We start from the raw sequence: 19,288 nt of genomic DNA, 5'->3' as shown, positions 1-19,288 counted from the left end.
ATTACAATAATAATATAAAGTGACTGCAAAGTTTTCAAAAATGCCCTTGTCACAGCCTGTGACCTCACTACGCGTAGTCTCAGACTCCATGCAGTCTGTCTCTCCAACTTACAGTACAAATACAGTAGTAGTACAGTATATGTGCACACAAACGCCCCGTTTAATCCCTTCCAATCTCTTACTGCATTGAAACAACCTGGTAATTGCAGATCAGTTGCCAATCAGCTCCAGCAGACGTCTTCCTCCTTGAACTTGTACTGTATAATAACTGGGTTAATAACACCAGTCATAACTGCACATTGATACGGTATTCTTCCCTAGTGTGTTATTCATATATTTACATAACAGGAAGATGAAAAACATTCAGGGAGTTAATAGGAAACAATTGATCATCTTCAGTAACATGTACAGTGCGTAGCTGTGAAGTGGATTATATAGCTTGTTGATATGACTGGGCCGCATTGCTGACCAGAATAAATATGGAGACCTCTTCCAGTACTGCCCATGAATATATGGATATGAAATCACCAGATTAAGCACGTATTAATGCAGGTGTTTGGCTGAGTCTTTCGTGCACCATGTAACACAGTGAGGTGAGAAACCAAATAAAATAACATCAACAAGTCACATGGGTTTGAAAACAAAACGTTTGGCATGCTCATAGTAGTCCTTTTCAACGTGTGGAAAAAGTATTTAAGAAGGACAATAAACAAAGTGGATTTCTCTTTTTTTGTTTTTCATTTTACTTCTTTTGTTCGTTGTCGTGTTGCATAAAAAGCAGCTGGGTTATACAGTAGGTGATGCTCCTCCTCTCGGTTCTCGAGGTGTGTGTGTGCGTGTGTGTGTGTGCGTGTGTGTGCGTGTGTGTGTGTGTGTGTGTGTGTGTGTGTGCGTGTGTGTGTGTGTGAGCCGTTAAACTGTTCTGTCCGTCCCTGAGCGCTTCCTGACCACCTTTCCCCCGTTGACCTGGTCGACGGCCAGCGTCTCCATCGCCGCCGGGGGCGGGGCCGGGGGCGGGGCCGGTCCGCCGTGCGCGATGCGGTGTGCCACGCCCACGTGCGCCCGGTGCTGCCTCGCGGGGCTGTGACGGGGCGAGGCGCCCGATGCCGCGGGCGATCGTTCGCCGGCGGCGGCGATGGGCGGGATGACGGCATGCCTCTCCCGCGGCACGTGCGGGTCGGGCGTGTCCCTCGCCGCCATCAGGAACGGGGTGGGGTCGGGCATGGCGTCCACCGCCTCCCGCAGGACCAACCGCCTTCCGTCGGCGCCGAGGCGGTACAGCTCGGTCAGCTCCGGGTGCAGCGGCTGCGAGAGGCTCTTCTTCATCCGCCGCCGCGGCGTCTCGGGCTGCCGGTCCTTGGCGGGGGGCGGGGCCGGCTTGTACGAGCTCACCGGGCTCACGTTGGGGCTGCCGTCCGACGAGCTCCCCGCCAGCAGCTTCTTCTTGGTGGCGTGCAGCTGCGAGGTGAGGTAGGCGATGGTGCTGGCCCTCTGCTCCAGCTCGCCCGACAGCGCCGCCAGCTTGTGGCTCTTCATCTTCAGCTCCTCCAGGTACTTCTTCTCCCGATCCTTGATGGTGTTCTCCAGGACGGAGATCATGGCGTTCTTCTGCTCCAGGTCCCTCAGGAGCGCCGCGTTCTCCTCCTCCTTCACCTTCAGCTGCGCCTCCAGCTCCTCGCACCGCTGGTGGAGCTCCCTGCATCGCGCCTCGCTGGTGTCTGCGCACGCAACACACACACACACACACACACACACACACACACACACACACTCCATTACGCCTAGTGTCGCCGCCGGCCGTGGTCAGCTGGTGTCTGTGAGAGGGGGGGGAGAGGCGGAGAGAGAGAGAGAGAGAGAGAGAGAGAGAGTCTGGGGGTCCGTAGAGACCCATCGTCAGGGAGGTACTGAGCTCCTGGTTCGTATTACAGCTCTCCTCTGGTCGATGGCGAGGGCACAGCTCTCCCCTGACCTTCATCATCACCGCTAGCCTTCATCATCGCCCCGCCACGCCCAACCGGCCTCCATCACAGCCACGATATCTCTCCGTATATCTCGCGTATATCTCTCCTTCAGGCCGCATCTTGATATAAACATTATTTCATTTCATTTCAAACCTTTATTTATACTCGTAAAACAGGTTGAATAAGGTTTCCCTCATTTACAGTGTTGACGAGTTCACACAAATAACAACTGAGACTTATAACATAATAACATTATAGCATTAGAGAAACCTACAGGCAGTTCACTACTGAGCTGAGCTCTCTTACTAGGCTGAGAGAGAGCAGCGCCCCGTCTCCTAGACAAGAGACGTTCTCCGAGCGCCGGTAAGTCTCTCTGGTGGAACCGGACTGTGCATTAGCGCCGCCGCGACGACGCGTGATCTCATTTCCTGCGCTGCGATCTGTGTGTCGGTTCCGCACCAACCTGATTCTGTCTCTCGCAATCAGTGTCCATAGAGTGGGACTGCTCAGCTCGGGCCGTTGAGCCAAAACAGCCCCTTAAGGTGCTACGATCCCTACTGTATACATCTGGGATGCTGATTTCCCATCCAGTAGCGACTATAATAGTCGTACATAGACAAAGGAAATCAATATTATAACCCTGAGGTCAGAGGTCAGAGCTCAGCAACGTCTATTTTCTTATGGAAATAATACTGAGCGCTACAAACCTTATACTAAACATGCTAAAGCTTTTTGATTTATATAATACCACTATTGACTGATTCAACTAAGCAATGCACATTTTAAACTTGACTGGTAATGGACTGCACTTATATAGCACTTTTATCCAAAGGGCTTTACAATGAACTCATTCACCCATTCACACGCACACACGCACACACGCACACACGCACACACGCATGCACGCGCACACACACACACACACACACACACACACACACACACACACCAAGGAGCTGTGAGCTGGGGGAGGGGCTGTGAGCTGGGGGAGGGGGTGTGAGCTGGGGGAGGAGCTGTGAGCTGGGGGAGGGGCTGTGAGCTGGGGGAGGAGCTGTGAGCTGGGGGAGGAGCTGAGAGCTGGGGGAGGAGCTGTGAGCTGGGGGAGAAGCTGTGAGCTGGGGGAGAAGCTGTGAGCTGGGGGAGGAGCTGAGAGCTGGGGGAGGAGCTGTGAGCTGGGGGAGGAGCTGTGAGCTGGGGGAGGGGCTGAGAGCTGGGGGAGGAGCTGTGATCTGAGGAGAGGACAGGCGCCTGAACGTCAGGGGGTCCCGCCGCCGCTTCCGGGGTGGGAGCGCCGTTACCAGGGATACGGCCGGGGCCTCCTGCTCTCTTCCAGGACGGGGCCCTCAGAGACAGAGGCCTCTGTTCTGCTCCTCTCTTATTTATAGCCTGGCTGCTCTTAGGGCTCGGCCTCCTCGCTCGTTGCCACTTTCACTGGTCTCCTACCATCGGAGGAAGCCAGCTAAAACTGACTATACGTAACAGCTATTGCTGCGTATAATCTATACTAAGAGCTTACTGTATATAGGTATCCGGGAGAGGATTTTGCGGCAGGATAGACGCAGTGTCGCAGTATTAAATCAAAAGGGGCCGAACTGTTGTCTTGGTGTACGAAGGGTGTTGGCTGGAATGCAGATTTCCCTCCAGAGATGACGCTATTCATCAGCAGCACAATCAGAGAACCAACTGCGCATGACATCATATCCTCTAACCAACTGAATCACACCGTAAAGGCGTCGTTAAATAGCGTACATGATGGAGTCTCAATGGAATTTCTCTCATAGTAATACAGTATTAATGGAGCAAGGCCAGGCTAGTGAGTCCAGATCCTGATACCTCTGCTGTGTGTGTGTGTGTGTGTGTGTGTGTGTGTGTGTGTGTGTGTGTGTGTGTGTGTGTGTGTGTGTGTGTGCGTGCGTGTGTGTGTGATTGCGAACGTGTACTGTGTGTGTGTGTGTGTGTGTGTCTGTCTATCTGTGTGTCTGTGTGTGTGCATACGTACGTGTGCTGTATGTGTGTGTCTGTCTGTTTATCTGTGTGTCTGTGTGTGTGTTCCTGCATACGTGTGCTGTGTGTGTGTGTGTGTGTGCGTGCGTGTGTGTGCGTACGTGTGCTGTGTATGTGTGTGTGCTGTGTGTGTGTGTGTGCTGTGTGAGTGTGTGCTGTGTGTGTGTGTGTGTGTGCGTGTGTGTGTGTGTGTGTGCTGTGTGTGTGTGTGTGTGTGTGTGTGTGTGTGTGTGTGTGTGTGTGTGTGTGTGCGTGCGTGCGTGCATGTGCGTGCTGTGTGTGTGTGTGTGCGTGCGTGTGCTGTGTGTGTGTGTGTGTGTGTGTGTGTGTGTGTGTGTGTGTGTGTGTGTGTGCTCATGGAAGGGAGGAGGGGCTGTAGAAGAGCTCACCTGATGGATCAGAGCTCCTCACTGTCAGCTCGTATGTCAGGTCTGAGAAGAGAGCAGAGGATCACATGTCAGCGTGAGATCAGGGTGTGACAACCTCCCCCTCCGACGGGGGCTGGGAGGGAGGGGTGTGACAACCTCCCCCTCCGACGGGGGCTGGGAGGGAGGGGTGTGACAACCTCCCCCTCCGACGGGGGCTGGGAGGGAGGGGTGTGACAACCTCCCCCTCCGACGGGGGCTGGGAGGGAGGGGTGTGACAACCTCCCCCTCCGACGGGGGCTGGGAGGGGGGGATCAGCCCGGTCAGACGGTTAGCCAGCCAGTTTCTGACTCTCCACCAGGATTAGCCGGAGTCCCACAACATTTGACGCCTGGGTTACACGGCCACGTTCGGAGAACGAGAATGACAACACATCAAAAATGACCTCCGAGTTACACGGAACGTTTCGTCAGCGTTTCCAGAAGTTATCAGGGTTACATGGAAACGATATTGCAACATTCGCAACACTGAGCATGCGCGTGCCTGTTGTAAACACACCCTGACAAGCATCTATGAAAATAATTTGTTTCAAATGCATTTATTTAGGGCTGCCTGTCTGTTCTCAGGCCTACATTTCCAAATTAGGGTGTATTCCTTAGTTCCTTAGTTAGCAATTAACTAGTAGGCCTAATTTGTTATCCAGCATTAGTTGTATTATTATTATTATTATTATTATTATTATTGTATTATTATTAGGGGCCAGGCAGCGTAGCTGCCGGAACCCTATTGTATTTGCCTATATTATTATTATTATTATTATAATTATTATTATTCTCCATCTTCCACTGAAGTCTAACTTCCCGTGGACAAAAAATCACCAAAATTTGCACAAAGCTCCAGTCCTATACCCAAAGTCCTCAACCTGCATTGTAGGTCAATAAACCTGAAGGTGGCGCTACAGCAACAGTCTAAAGTTTAAAACTTTAAAAAAATCATAACAAATCAGCCATAGGTGCTATCACTGTAAAACCACCACGTGAATGTAGTCCCAAGTGAGACAAAACTTTCATACGCTTTGACCTTGCAGGAATTTTGAAGTCCATCACTCTGATTTCTTCATAAACTGTAAAACCTATCAAACCTATCTCCTCCCACATTTTTTGTTCAATTGACACCAAAATCGATCTACTGTATCTTCAGACTGTCCTTACCAAACGATCCTCACAGATTTTTGAAATATGAAAAATAGAGCCTACAGCACTTCAAAAAGTTTTACTGTTAACAGTTCTGTATACAGTTCCTATTAATTCTCGCCAAATCAATGTCTGATCATCCTCATAAAAAGTGACAACATTGGCCACATATTCAAGATGTAGTATGATTTTTTTCAGAATTCTATCTCAAAAATTGAATTTTTTAAAATATGTTTAATTCTGTCCTCTGAAACCAACACTTCATACAGAGAAAACTACGTTACCCACAATCCAACGCAAGCTCCACGAATCTGAGACATCGCTGTTGGCAACCCTACCCCACCCCCGCCGAGGATTACAATGACTAAATCGATTGATTGGCAACTGACTGAGTACACAGCTGCTGAAGTTAATGTTCAATTATGAAAAAAAAGCTAACAAAACCTGTAACCCACATTTTTCAATCAATTAACACTAAAGTTGCTACACTGGATCTTCAAACTGTCATTCACAAACTCATTGACCAGATTATTGAATTATCAAAATTGAGCTTACAATGCATCAAAATGTTTTACTTATTATTATTATTCTCCATCTTCCACTGAAGTCTAACTTCCTGTGGTGAAAAAATCACCAAAATGTGCACATAGCTCCAGTACTATACCCAAAGTCCTCAACCTGCATTGTAGGTAAATAAAGCTGAAGGTGGCGCTACAGCAACAGTCTAAAGTTTAAAACTTTAAAAAATCATAACAAATCAGCCATAGGTGCCATCACTGTAAAACCACCACGCGAATGTAGTCCCAAGTGAGACAAAACTTTCATACACTCTGACCTTGCAGGAATTCTGATTATTATTATTATTCTCCATCTTCCACTGAAGTCTAACTTCCCGTGGACAAAAAATCACCAAAATTTGCACATAGCTCCAGTACTATACCCAAAGTCCTCAACCTGCATTGTAGGTCAATAAACCTGAAGGTGGCGCTACAGCAACAGGCTAAAGTTTAAAACTTTAAAAAATCATAACAAATCAGCCATAGGTGCTATCACTGTAAAACCACCACGTGAATGTAGGCCCAAGTGAGACAAAACTTTCATACGCTTTGACCTTGCAGGAATTTTGAAGTCCATCACTCTGATTTCTTCATAAACTGTTAAACCTATCAAACCTATCTCCTCCCACATTTTTAGTTCAATTGACACCAAAATTGATCTACTGTATCTTCAGACTGTCCTTACCAAACGATCCTCACAGATTTTTGAAATATGAAAAATTGAGCCCACAGCACATCAAAAAGTTTTACTGTTAACAGTTCTGTATATAGTTCCTATTAATTCTCGCCAAATCAATGTCTGATCATCCTCATAAAAAGTGACAACATTAGCCACATATCCAAGATGTAGTATGATTTCTTTCGGAATTTTATCTCAAAAATTGAATTTTTTAAAATATGTTTAATTCTGTCCTCTGAAACCAACACTTCATACAGAGAAAACTACGTTACCCACAGTCCAACGCAAGCTCCACGAATCTGAGACATCGCTGTTGGCAACCCTACCCCACCCCCGCCGAGGATTACAATGACTAAATCGATTGATTGGCAACTGACTGAGTACACAGCTGCTGAAGTTAATGTTCAATTATGAAGAAAAGCAAACAAAACCTGTAAAAATTAATAAACATATCTCATCCAACATTTTTCAATCAATTAACACCAAACTTGCTACACTGGATCTTCAGACTGTAATTCACAAACTCATTGACCATTGTTGAATTATCAAAATCGAGCTTACAACGCATCAAAATGTTTTACAAATGTTTTACGATACGAATGTACAAAATGAACATTGGAATGTCAACTTTCTTGTTGTCCTATTCTCTCGCTTATTGCTCCTAAACTTGTCGGAAATTGCCTGGCCCCGCCTCATCGCTGCGAAGCAGCTTTAATTATTATTTATTTTAATGTAGGCCTGCTAGACCCTGTGCTTCCACTTGGTGCACCCTGGATCATATCCCATAATAACCTCTCATTTAGTCCATCCTTCCAAATGATTTAAATAAATGCACTTTCCAATGTCTGAATAAAATCATGAGTTTTGCTAGAGTCTGATCACGCTCCCCGTTCGAGATGGCAATCCGAGTCTTAAATCAATCTCATTCTCTTGAACTTCTGGTAAAATGTCTGTAAAAATGTTTTAATGCAAATGTCTTAATGCAAATGCATGATCGTACAGACTGTGACTAAAAACTCCCCGTCTTGATGTGAGAGGGGGTCATTTTTCAAAGTCTAGTGTTTGGAGACGGCACTTAGTCTAAATTATATAATGCTACTGCTGTGAGATCGCGTTTTGACTATTATAATACATAAAGGAATAACATAGATAAAACAGATTAGAATAGCAGAACATAATCAAATCGAATTGAATATCCTAACAAAATGAAATAAAGATAGGCCTACTTTTTACACTGTGCACCATGCATTTTAAAGATAGGGCTGGACTTCAGACTTTTATCTGCAGCACCCAGCTCAAAATACACTCCCACAGCTATTTATGGAAACAAATCAGTCATCAGTCTTGACACAAATCATATAATTAGGAAGATAGAAAATAGACTCGTAGTCTATTTTATTAATGTTATATATAACCTGTAGCCTATTTTTTGTCTAACAAGCTTTATTGCTCGACTAATGGGCTAGATCTATATAGAATCTTGGTCGGGCAAGAGCAGCCTATTTCGACTAAGCAATCACATTGAATCCTACAGGTACAATCACATTCTGGGCTTTACAACGATGTTGTGTTATAATTTAACTGTACAATAGCCGGACGTCCTTCATCGTTATCAAAACGAGATCGCCTTCGCGATGTTGTCTGTTTACACGACAACAGAATCCAGGAAAATGAGAACGAAAATAATAAAGGCTGTTTTATACCTGAGCTGAAGCCACAAAGAGTGAAGAGTTTTCTTCCTCATTACCCAGGGTAAGGCCGGATTCATAGTCGACGCAAACTACATAAGCGCAAACAACGCAAGCTTCGCAAGGCCACGCAAGATCTCGTTGCGTCCTTGCGTGTGTCATGCCGAAATTTGTCACTTGACACAAGCAATAGTGCAATTCCTTGCGTTTCCACAAAACAAAACACAGAACGCAAGCTCTCGAGTCATGTTGGAGCTTGCGTTGTTTACGTCGACTATGAATCAGGCCTAAGGGTGAAATCAGGGCCAAAGCACAATGACAGAATGTGTGATAGCTGCTGTACAGTAGGTTTCCTGTGTGAATCAGGGTTTTTATGGTTCACAGGTGGTTTAGTTCATGCTTCTGCTGGTGATCCAGCCTATAGCCTACTGTACTATACTAAGGTAACCGGGCGTTTTCCATTAGAGACCCACAGCTGTGGAAATCCCTACCTGAGCAACTTATATATTAGTTATTAGGTCAGCAAATTCACTGCCTGCTTTTAAATCACTTGTCAAACATACTTCTAGTAAATCTGTTGTCAAGTCTCTATCCCTCTTATTTCACTTGTTTTCTTATAGCCTACACTTTGTTTATCAGGTCTGATGTTCTGTTTTATTCATGCTGTTTATGTTTACATTCTTCATCATGACTGTGTACTATTTTATCTTCTTCTGTAAAGCACTTTGTAACTGTAAGTGTGTTGAAAGGTGCTATAGAAATAAAAAATATTATTATAAGTAGTAGTATTTACAGTATCTGTTGCAGCCCTGCTGAGTGTAGTTCTGTTATGGATGAATACGGAAGTGTTTCTGATGTGCTGTGTGTCATTTGAATGTGGGCGACTGTACAGTGTACAGCTGACTGAGTGACAGCAGGATGGTCCTACAGCAGGCGGAAGGCTGATCGTGTGTGTGTGTGTGTGTGTGTGTGTGTGTGTGTGTACCGTACCAGTGCAGTGCTGCTGAAGCCGTCGTATCTCGGCATGCAGGCCCCTCAGCGTGTCGGCGTGGTCCTGCTGGAGGAAGAGCAGGTTCTTCTGGGCGCTGTGCAGCTGGTTCTCCAGGGTAACGTTGGCGGACGCCATGGCCGACTCTACTCAGACACACGGCAGCCCCAGAGACCTGGCGCACACAGACCACAGAGAGAGAGAACGTGAACCGGAGCCGTCCGTTTGGGTTCAGCTCTTTGGTGATTGTTGATGCTTGTTTTGTAATCTCGGCTACATTGAAAATGAAGGCCTGCCCCTCGATTGTATTCCCCAGAAACTAAATAAAGGTTATGAATGAATGAATGAATGAATGAATGAATGAATGAATGAATGAATGAATGATGCTGTCTCTTTCAGCAAGACATCTAGCTAGCTCCTGCTCTCTCTCCTGGGCCCTGGTGACAATGGCCGACATAATACTGATACTCTGATACAACATAATACACAATACTCTGTCTGAGCAGTCTCTACTAGACAACACCATCAAATCCATCCACACTGTAGGCCCTTTGTTACATGGTACAATCTCAGAGGAGAAGTGTACGATAGCGAACTAATTAGGATGTTTCCTCTGAGAAATGTTACAAGCCCAGGCGGTGTTTACTGTCCTATAACTTTCATTCACTATTCACTTTCAACGCCTATTGGGCCATAGCTTGGTTTCCTACTGTAATTGGCGAACAAACGCTGATGTTGATATTGATTTTATCATCAGAGAGTGAGCAGTCTAGCCCTACACGTCTCAAGGGGAATAACTCATCACTTTCAACAGCAGTCTCCATTTGGCTTTACAGCATCGGAACTTCAAATAACAAAAGGTTGTGCCTAAGCACCCCCCCCCCCCCCCCCCGCCCTAACAACAGAGCATTACTGTACATGGAGGGTGTCCTACCTGATAGACAAGCAATCATCAAACATCCAAAATCCTGAACAAAAACGTTGAATGAAGTAATTCTCAACAGGTACTCGAAAAAAAATCATAACTAGCCTACAAAAACATTCTCTCCGTATCAGCGCCGGAGCGCAGAAGGGCCGGAGAGCAAAGAGTAGCCGATGTTTTCACAAATCCTCAGAGCGCGGCGGGCGGACGGACGTCACAGCGATACAGGGTGCGGCACGAGGCAGCCAGTCTCCAGCCAGCCCCCCCCCCCACCCCCGCCCCGCCCCCCCGCCCCCCCCCCCCCTCCTCCCTCCTTGGACGCCCTTGCCTCCGGAGGGAGACCATCACTCAGCCGGGGCAGCAGCCCCCATTGTCTCCACCCTCTCTCCCAGACAACACCGCTAGGCTGAGAGCACATTGATTTCACCCCTTCTGAATGCAGAGAGAGAGAGAGAGAGAGACTCTTACATCATCTGCTCACTAACATGAATAATACATTCGCGTAGCTATCACCTCCGATTGCTCCCCAGGCAGTGTCTCTCACAGCACGGTCTCACCCACGGGGTACCCTCCTGACTAGTCAGATTTAGGGAAAACTATTCCAGTGTGTGTGGGCTGTAGGACGCGCCCCGCCCAGTAAACCGCACACACAGCTAGTGATGTCATAAAAGACACACAGTTGATCTATAATAGATGAGTTAATCCCACATCCTTCCTGTAAACGCTGCATTGCAAGCTCACCATCTTACATCACACCCCTGTCCTAGAATTGGCCTGATGCTGATAGCATCACTGATCATGACAGGGTGGTCTGGTCATCCTCAGAATGCTTACCCCCATAACAATGGCAGATGTCATAGCAAAGAGGCAATACTAGCTACAGGAAAACCAATTATTCTCTGATGATATTGACATTAGGCTACATCCGACCGAGGCACAGTCAGCCACTGTATTTTCTACTTCCTGTAGCCAGTTATACAACATCAAATGGCCAATGATAAAAATATCACAACACTCTTCTCACTTGTTCATGCTAACCAGCATTCTCCACTCTGAAGACATAAATAATCAATGAGCTGCAGCAGCACAGAGGCAGACGCTACTAACTATGGGTCCATCCTCGGCAGGAAATAACCCTGTAAACAAACCACATGTGACCAAATATGGAGTAAATCCTCACATTCGCTTCAGCTTTCTGCCTTTAAGCTGATTAGATTTTGAGACAATGTAACTGACACAAAACTGCCTTTCATGTGGACCGCCTCTTTTTGGCTTTGCTGCAAAGGAATCTTTAGAAAGTTAGCATGACTAGTCTACTGTACATTTCTGGTATTGCTGATATTTGCAGCAATATTACTACGCCTACTTGATGCAGGCAAGGTTAGTAACTAGCTGGCGCACTAATTTGAAACGGAAAGCCAAAGGAGTTACCTATCATTAACCTTAGTAGTAGTACCACATGTTTGAGGTACTTTGGTATTTCAGCACCTGCACTGCGGACAGCAGCCATCCGGCTCATACGCTGCAGAGAAACGACGTGTTTAGCTATTAGTGCCAGAGGTGACACACTACCGGTAACTGACAACAAACACAACACCAGATAGATTAAAATTACCTAGTACATTAGAAGCCTAACCTTATTTGTGAAATCGTTTGGTAGTATCTAATAAATATATTCGCTTTATATAGCTGTTTCATCCAGATTGTGACTGAGCATTAGCTAACAAGCTAGCTACACTATGCAACACTACACTATGCAACCCAGGGCTATCCTCCCTACAGCTGGGGGCCAGCTAGCACAACCCAGGGCTATCCTCCCTACAGCTGGGGGCCAGCTAGCACAACCCAGGGCTATCCTCCCTACAGCTGGGGGCCAGCTAGCACAACCCAGGGCTATCCTCCCTACAGCTGGGGGCCAGCTAGCACAAGCCAAAGCACGAATGCCTAGCCAAAATAGACACTCAGATAAATCACCTTAAATCGACACATTAAGGCCAGCCCTCTACCAGGCCATTTCTAACGTCACTATACCACTTGACGTTTGCTACCTCTATGCACACGATTATGCCAACGATTTCACTCCCAACGCATTGTTGCCCCCCACCCAGGGCAGGTGCAATAACGAGGACAGCTAGCTTAGCCACATCAGTGCTAGCTAGAACTAACTCACCGTGGTGCATACCTACCCTGGAAATGGGACAATGCAGGCGGACACTTTAGATTGGATGAATTGTTTCAAGTAACCGTTAGCCTCCCTGGCTAAGCCCGTGGTGCCATGTTGTGTCCCTGTAGTAGATGATGTCAGGTGCTCCTCCTCGACCAGTCTGTCTGTGTCAGATCCTCTCATCTCCCTGAGATACAACACAATACACCGATGCATCATGGGACATCAGGGGGGGGGGGGGATCATAACAAGATTAGTTCCATCACCAGTTGTCTCTGTGGATCACTGTAGCTGTAGCTTGAACAGCCAGAGACATCAAGTCAGACAAAAACATTGGTTATTTATATTTATTAGTTGGCAAGAAATCGTGAATACCGTCAACGGTGTGGTTCACACGAACTAGGACGTGAGCGTCATCTCCATGGCAACAGGATCCTTGACATCACCTGTTCTCAGCATAGATGGTTCTCAGATCAGTGATGCGCATGCGCCACCTCGCGGACAGAGGAGGGACACGCAGCGGCTGAGTAGGCCTAACCTGCATTTTGCCTTTTATACAAGCTAAAACAACACAGCAGGTTTAAAAGGTAAAGGTGTGGTGAATTCAAAATAACATTTGAATGAACACAATTTCTGATGAAATATCTTGACCGAATTAGCCTACACAAGCATTGTTGGTGTCATGTGGACGTGCGGTCAGCAGAGGGCAGTAGTGTGATATGAGAGAGAGAGAGAGAGAGAGAGAGAGAGAGAGAGAGAGAGAGAGAGAGAGAGAGAGAGAGAGAGAGAGAGAGAGGGCACTATGTGATTTAGAGCTAACTACGGTTTGAAAGTTACCTTGGGGATCTTGATTATTTCCCCTTCCTCACTGAACTCCTACTGAATTAATGTGTTACAAGCACTGTTAAACATTAAAGACAGACAGGTGAGAGGTTTTGAGAATAGGTTACAGAACAGTAGTTAATTTAGACAGCTACAGTAGAATATTTGAAAAATTACTGTAGGCTATATTTAGGCTATACTGAAACGAAGGTTGAATGTTTCTGAAAGCTGATAATGATTCCTTTAATACTTCTCTTGACTGACATATTGGACTGGATAGATAATTTGAATGCAGCAACAGGCCTACCGTGAGTCTGATGTGGTGAAGGCTGCCTATGTGTTGAATACTTCTGTCTGTTTTCTTATGGATTCATTTCCTAAGATTGCATTGGATAACAGCAGTGTTGGTCCTGAGTTTCCTCTGTTGAGGTTTAAAGACTAGGAGAACAGTGGACTTTTCATCCGGGCTCAGCATTTCACCCTCTGCACTCCATCCCACATTCTGACCAAACTACTTTAAATTATCTCTGGCAAGAGGAATTCCACAGTGGCACAGCTACCACGTAAAATGATATGAACCAAAAACAAAAAAAAATCAATTTTCATAACCGACCTAAGAAAGTGTCTTCAATAAAAAAAGAGAAGTCTTGTGGAATAAATGGGATTATTGTCTCCCTCCTGAAATGTTATTTTTCGGAAGTAGCCTTTAATCTCTTTTTGGCGTTGCCATGCTTTTGACAGGGATTAAATTCTTCTCATTTCTTTATTTTTAGTGGTTCTGGCAAACGTCCCAGATCCTTTTAAATAAACACGTTAGAATGACGGTAAGATATCCTTATTCCAGCAGCATCATTTCTTCAGCTAAGGTAAAAATATATAGGCTAGGACCCATATAATTCTTCAATCGTGACCTCATACAGTAACTTCCTTATAGTTTGTTTTACTTATATGCTGTTAGGGTGTTTCATATCATGACAGGTACTAAAATGTCTAAATGAGGGTAGAGGAAGCGACCAAGTAAAACAAGGAAAACGGCCATTGTAAACTCCTGTTCAGAGGATATTAGCCCTGCTGGCCTCTTGAAACACTGAATCAGGTGGCGGGAATGTGTCACTTTGTGTGTCACTTGGACCAACTCACAGGCTAGACAACCCTCATAGAAAACGCTCCAGGAGTCTTTAGTCACTTTCTACTTGCACTATAGCAGTGGAAGTAAAAACACTCACTACAACCGCACATTATTGACTTTGTCGTATTGATATTGTACATACTGTTCAGACAAGTACATCATTACTTTACACTTGTTCTTTTTTCTATGGATGTGTGTGGCCGCTATTTCCTTGAACTGGCATGCTTTATCATATGCCAACAGATGTTATATACATTTGGTAGCCTAAACCATTCTCATACCCATTTTCTTGCATTTGTCTTTGTTTTATTCGCCAGGAGAGCCTTCATTTAAGGATATCAGCTATTCACTTACAGTAGTGACAAAACCCCACAACTACGTATAGTTCTGACGTACCTTTTACTGTAGGCTGTACTTCTAAAGCATCTACAGTAGCCTATCACAAATAATGCCCCTTATGCCACTGTATTGTATTTTGGCTCAAGAATGTTGTTTATTGGTCTTCCAAATGATCAAGTGACCAAGATCAATTCCTTCCAGTATTTATTTACAGGACAGATCGAAATCTAATTTGGACATCTCATCTTTGGCACAATCCCGGTCTCTGATTGGGTCCAGATGAAAATGTCCTCCACCCTCCCTTGTCCCAATCCCCCCCCAACACCTGAGCTGCCTACTCTCTGTGATTTCCTTTAATAAGGTGCACTGTGGCAGGCCCCATAAATGTGTGGCTGATTTACTGCCCTCCAGGCTTATAAATAATTGGAGGCCAAGCCCCAAAGCTCCATAGGCCACCATTGTGTTTCTACCCTTTCTTATTGGGGGCCCAGCAGCCAAGCCTAGGCTACCACAGAGACTGTACCTTCATCAAGCTTAGTCTTCTTCCACTATTGGAGTCTTATGGCAGCCCATACTCTGGTCAAAAGTTGTGAAATTTGGCACACTGATCTGGGACAGTCCTGTAACTCTTGGTGCCAAGTCTCATGTCGACACCTCAAACACTCTAGCGCCACCAACGTGTCAAAGTTGAAGGTGCGTCTATGCACGCAACTTTTGTCCCGTATGCATTTTTAAAAATGAGGTACAGTTGGATTCTAACCTACCGTTGGTTAAGCGCACCCTATAATGTCATTTTTCATCATGTTGCATTGTCCGCCATATTGGGTTTTATGAAAGAGTAAAAATTAAAATAAATTACAGTCTACAATCTTTCACAAATCTTCACCAAAATCGGCCCAGACTTCAGACCCATCCTCACAAAAGTTGTCAGATGGATTTTTGATTTTGGAAAGTGTTTACCCATTACAGCCAATTGAAATCCGAGCCAATATTCACCAAAATTAGCATAGATGATCTTCAGACCGAGCCTCACAAACATCTTCTATCAGGTGGATTATTGATTTTCGAAAGTGCTCAGCCGTCACAGCCGATCGAAGTGAGGTCATTTCTCAGTTAATCCCAATCTGCTCAATTCACATCAAACTTGCAATCGCTGTTTACAGACGTGCTTTTACAACTTTTACAGTAACTTAATCACAGAGTCTACCCTGCTGGCTTGCTTGGCCCCCTCATCCCTGCTTACAGATGTATATATACAGTAGTTATAGCCTAGCTATGAAGGCTAGGAAATGCATCCTTTCAAACAGCCCTACATTCAGCTATGTTCAGACCTACATTCAGCTATGTTCAGACCTACATTCAGCTATGTTCAGAACTACATTCAGCTATGTTCAGAACTACATTCAGCTATGTTCAGAGTCAGACCTACATTCAGCTATGTTCAGAGTCAGACCTACATTCAGCTATGTTCAGCCCTACATTCAGCTATGTTCAGAACTACATTCAGCTATGTTCAGACCTACATTCAGCTATGTTCAGAACTACATTCAGCTATGTTCAGAACTACATTCAGCTATGTTCAGACCTACATTCAGCTATGTTCAGAGTCAGACCTACATTCAGCTATGTTCAGAACTACATTCAGCTATGTTCAGAACTACATTCAGCTATGTTCAGAACTACATTCAGCTATGTTCAGAACTACATTCAGCTATGTTCAGAACTACATTCAGCTATGTTCAGACCTACATTCAGAAATGTTCCAAGAGATACTTAACAGGCGGGTGTGAGGCAGCTGGATACGGGCCCAAAACCTCTCAGGGGGCACAGGGTCCACAGTGCTGCCGGGAAAGCAATTAGACCGAACTACAGTGAGAAGCATTCGGAACAACAGCAGACAGTCAATCAAGGACATTGAGGAGAGTCAGGAAACGGATAAGAAATAGCTAAAGTGAGATACCAGGATGTGGGCATTGGCCGCCTGTCTAGCAGATCTTGGTTGAGGAGATACTCACTGGGTTAGCCATGAAATGCCTCTGAAACCCAATCGTATGGCAGTCCAGCAGTCAGTGTGACAGGGTTTTACTGCCTCTGCTCTGACCAGCTGCCAATACCAACACTTTTCAGGTTGTAATAGTTTTACAGTTATTATATTGAGGTTGGCAAGGCCAAATGCCCTGAAACTCTGAAAACCTAATTTAATTTTCCAAGTTTTTTTTGTTTTTTTGTGAGCAGGCAGTCATAATCACTCCACTATTGAATTCAATGTGTCATTTATTTGATCACTTCAAAGCTACCAAGTCTGCCAGTCCATTTACAGCAACTGGATGAAATGTATTAATCAATTAATTCATGTTAATAATGGTACAGTCCATACTCAATCATACTGGCTGTTCTTTCCCTCTGCTCGCCATCAACTCCACACCTCTCAGTACCGCCTACCTACAGAATGGAACATGCCACACATCAGCTTTCAAATCATTTTGTCATCATGTAGCCTAAATGAAAAAAAAAGAATTGAAAGTCTCTGATTAAATGAAAATACCAGTATGCACTAACCTCCACCATCCTACCCCCCCATGGAACAACCCCTCTGAAGCATCTCATCGTGTTTGAACCAGATGTTGATCCTGAACTAGATGTTTGAAATCCCACTCTCCTCCGAGGGGCTTCTGCTCGCTGCTTATACCGTAGGTATGGAAAGTATTCCTCTCCGTCCTGTGAGAGAATCCCGGACTGCACACTACGACCGTAGCATCTGGAAAACACAGGGAGGCCGAAGCGCGTTACGCAACAGCGCGGGACAGTTATAGTACGGGGAAAGCGCATTGATATGTTACTTCACACACGCAATTTTGCACTTGAGTTCTGAAACGCGTAAGTTATCGACCGGATATTGAATCCTCCAGTCACGTTGGGACGAGTTTATTGACGGAGATGGCAGAAAGCCCAAACAGCACTGTAGGTGCGTTGGGAAGAGAGTTATAGTCCACTTTACACCGGGTCTGTGGAAAGGCTTACTGTATGGACTCACTGCTACACTATTGCCAAACTCTGTTCCTTATATTCTGGTAATGAGCGTGGACTATAGGAGAAAGGGTGTTTCTGAATGACTCGTTTTCACAGTCCAGGGAGAGTTATGGTGCCTACAGTACGGTATACTCCATTTAAAGCAACACTTTATTCATCAGTGGTAAATGGACCACTAGCGCTATGCTAAGTGGGTGTAATTCAAGGTGCCCACACAGCCAGCCTCGAAGGGAAAAATATGCTGCGTGTTACTGTGTCACGAAGACTTCAACACACTCAAGAGACGCGGTGATAAGATGCGGAGCCCGAGTGAAACGACAGAGAATGAAAAACAATGGGATTTTCAGGACATGTCAAAGAAGAAGTCTACAAAAATACAGTATGAAGCTATTTGAACAACAGAGTTCTGTCTGAGAATCCAACCATTTTGCATAATCATCGTGAGCACACTCTTGTAGACATGGCCCTATTTCATTTCATTTCAAACCTTTATTTGAGTAAAGAACTGTGGTTTCCCTCATTTACAGTGTTGACGAGTTCACACCAAGGTTATTATAGTTAACGAAAACTAACTAAAAAACGAAAACTAGGTGTGAAAAAACATTTTAGTTAACTGAAATAAAAATAAAAACTAAGCTTTACAAAAAAACGATAACTAACTAAAACTGTATTGTGTGTTAACAAAACTAACTAAAATAAACTAAAATTGTAGAGAAAATGTCCTTAGTTTTAGTCTTTTTCATTTCATACATAAGCCTAGTATTTTGGGTGGATATTAAATCTATCCTCCATTTTTTTTTTTTGCTGTGCCCCTACGCAGAAGTAACCTGACGTGCGCCAGATGGTTTGTTTTGCACAGAGTGAATCAACATGAGCTCACGAGATCAGGATGGTCTCACGAGGCTAGCACAGAAAAAAAAAACTAAAACTAATACTGAAACTAATAAAAACTAAAGTAAAACTAAGCATTATCAAAAAATAAAAACTAAACTAAACTAGCAAATCTGCTTTAAAAACTAATTAAATAAACTGAAATTGAACACAAAAAGTTAAAACGATATAAAAATAAAAACTAATGAAAAAAGCAAAACTATTATAACCCTGGTTCACACAGATACACAAATAACAACAGAACATACAATATACAATAATATTTGGTCAAATGCCCATAATATGAACACCATGTTCATATAGTCTGTAGTCTGTCTTCAAGGACCATGTGAGCGTCCTCAGTGTCACACACATTCTTGTCTGAGGTCCACACAGCTGTGGAGACCGGTTCCTCTGGACACCGAAACTCAACCGAAACCTCTCTCCAGGCCGTCCCAGAGTGGAAAGGTCGGCTATTCCCGTCGCGATGGACACACAGACCTCTCCACATCCACAGCTGGACGTGCACCAGCACCGAAGCAGAAGCAGACCTGCCTTTCCTGAACGCTGCCCGAAT

General features: G+C 44.9%; 1 protein-coding gene across 1 annotated transcript; it reads right to left on the bottom strand.

The window, feature by feature from the left end:
- Positions 1-522: 522 nt before the first annotated feature.
- Positions 523-9,573, bottom strand: ccdc92 (coiled-coil domain containing 92; the record flags this gene model as incomplete). Its single annotated transcript, XM_084439981.1, has 3 exons — positions 523-1,718; positions 4,355-4,396; positions 9,438-9,573. The coding sequence occupies 3 exons, from the start codon at positions 9,571-9,573 to the stop codon at positions 913-915; spliced, it is 984 nt and encodes a 327-aa protein (XP_084296107.1). The 3' UTR covers positions 523-912.
- Positions 9,574-19,288: the final 9,715 nt, after the last annotated feature.

The sequence above is a fragment of the Borostomias antarcticus genome (assembly GCF_949987555.1).
Source record: "Borostomias antarcticus genome assembly, chromosome: 6".
NCBI classification, from domain to species: domain Eukaryota; kingdom Metazoa; phylum Chordata; class Actinopteri; order Stomiiformes; family Stomiidae; genus Borostomias; species Borostomias antarcticus.
This window is presented reverse-complemented; position numbering and strand designations above follow the sequence as displayed.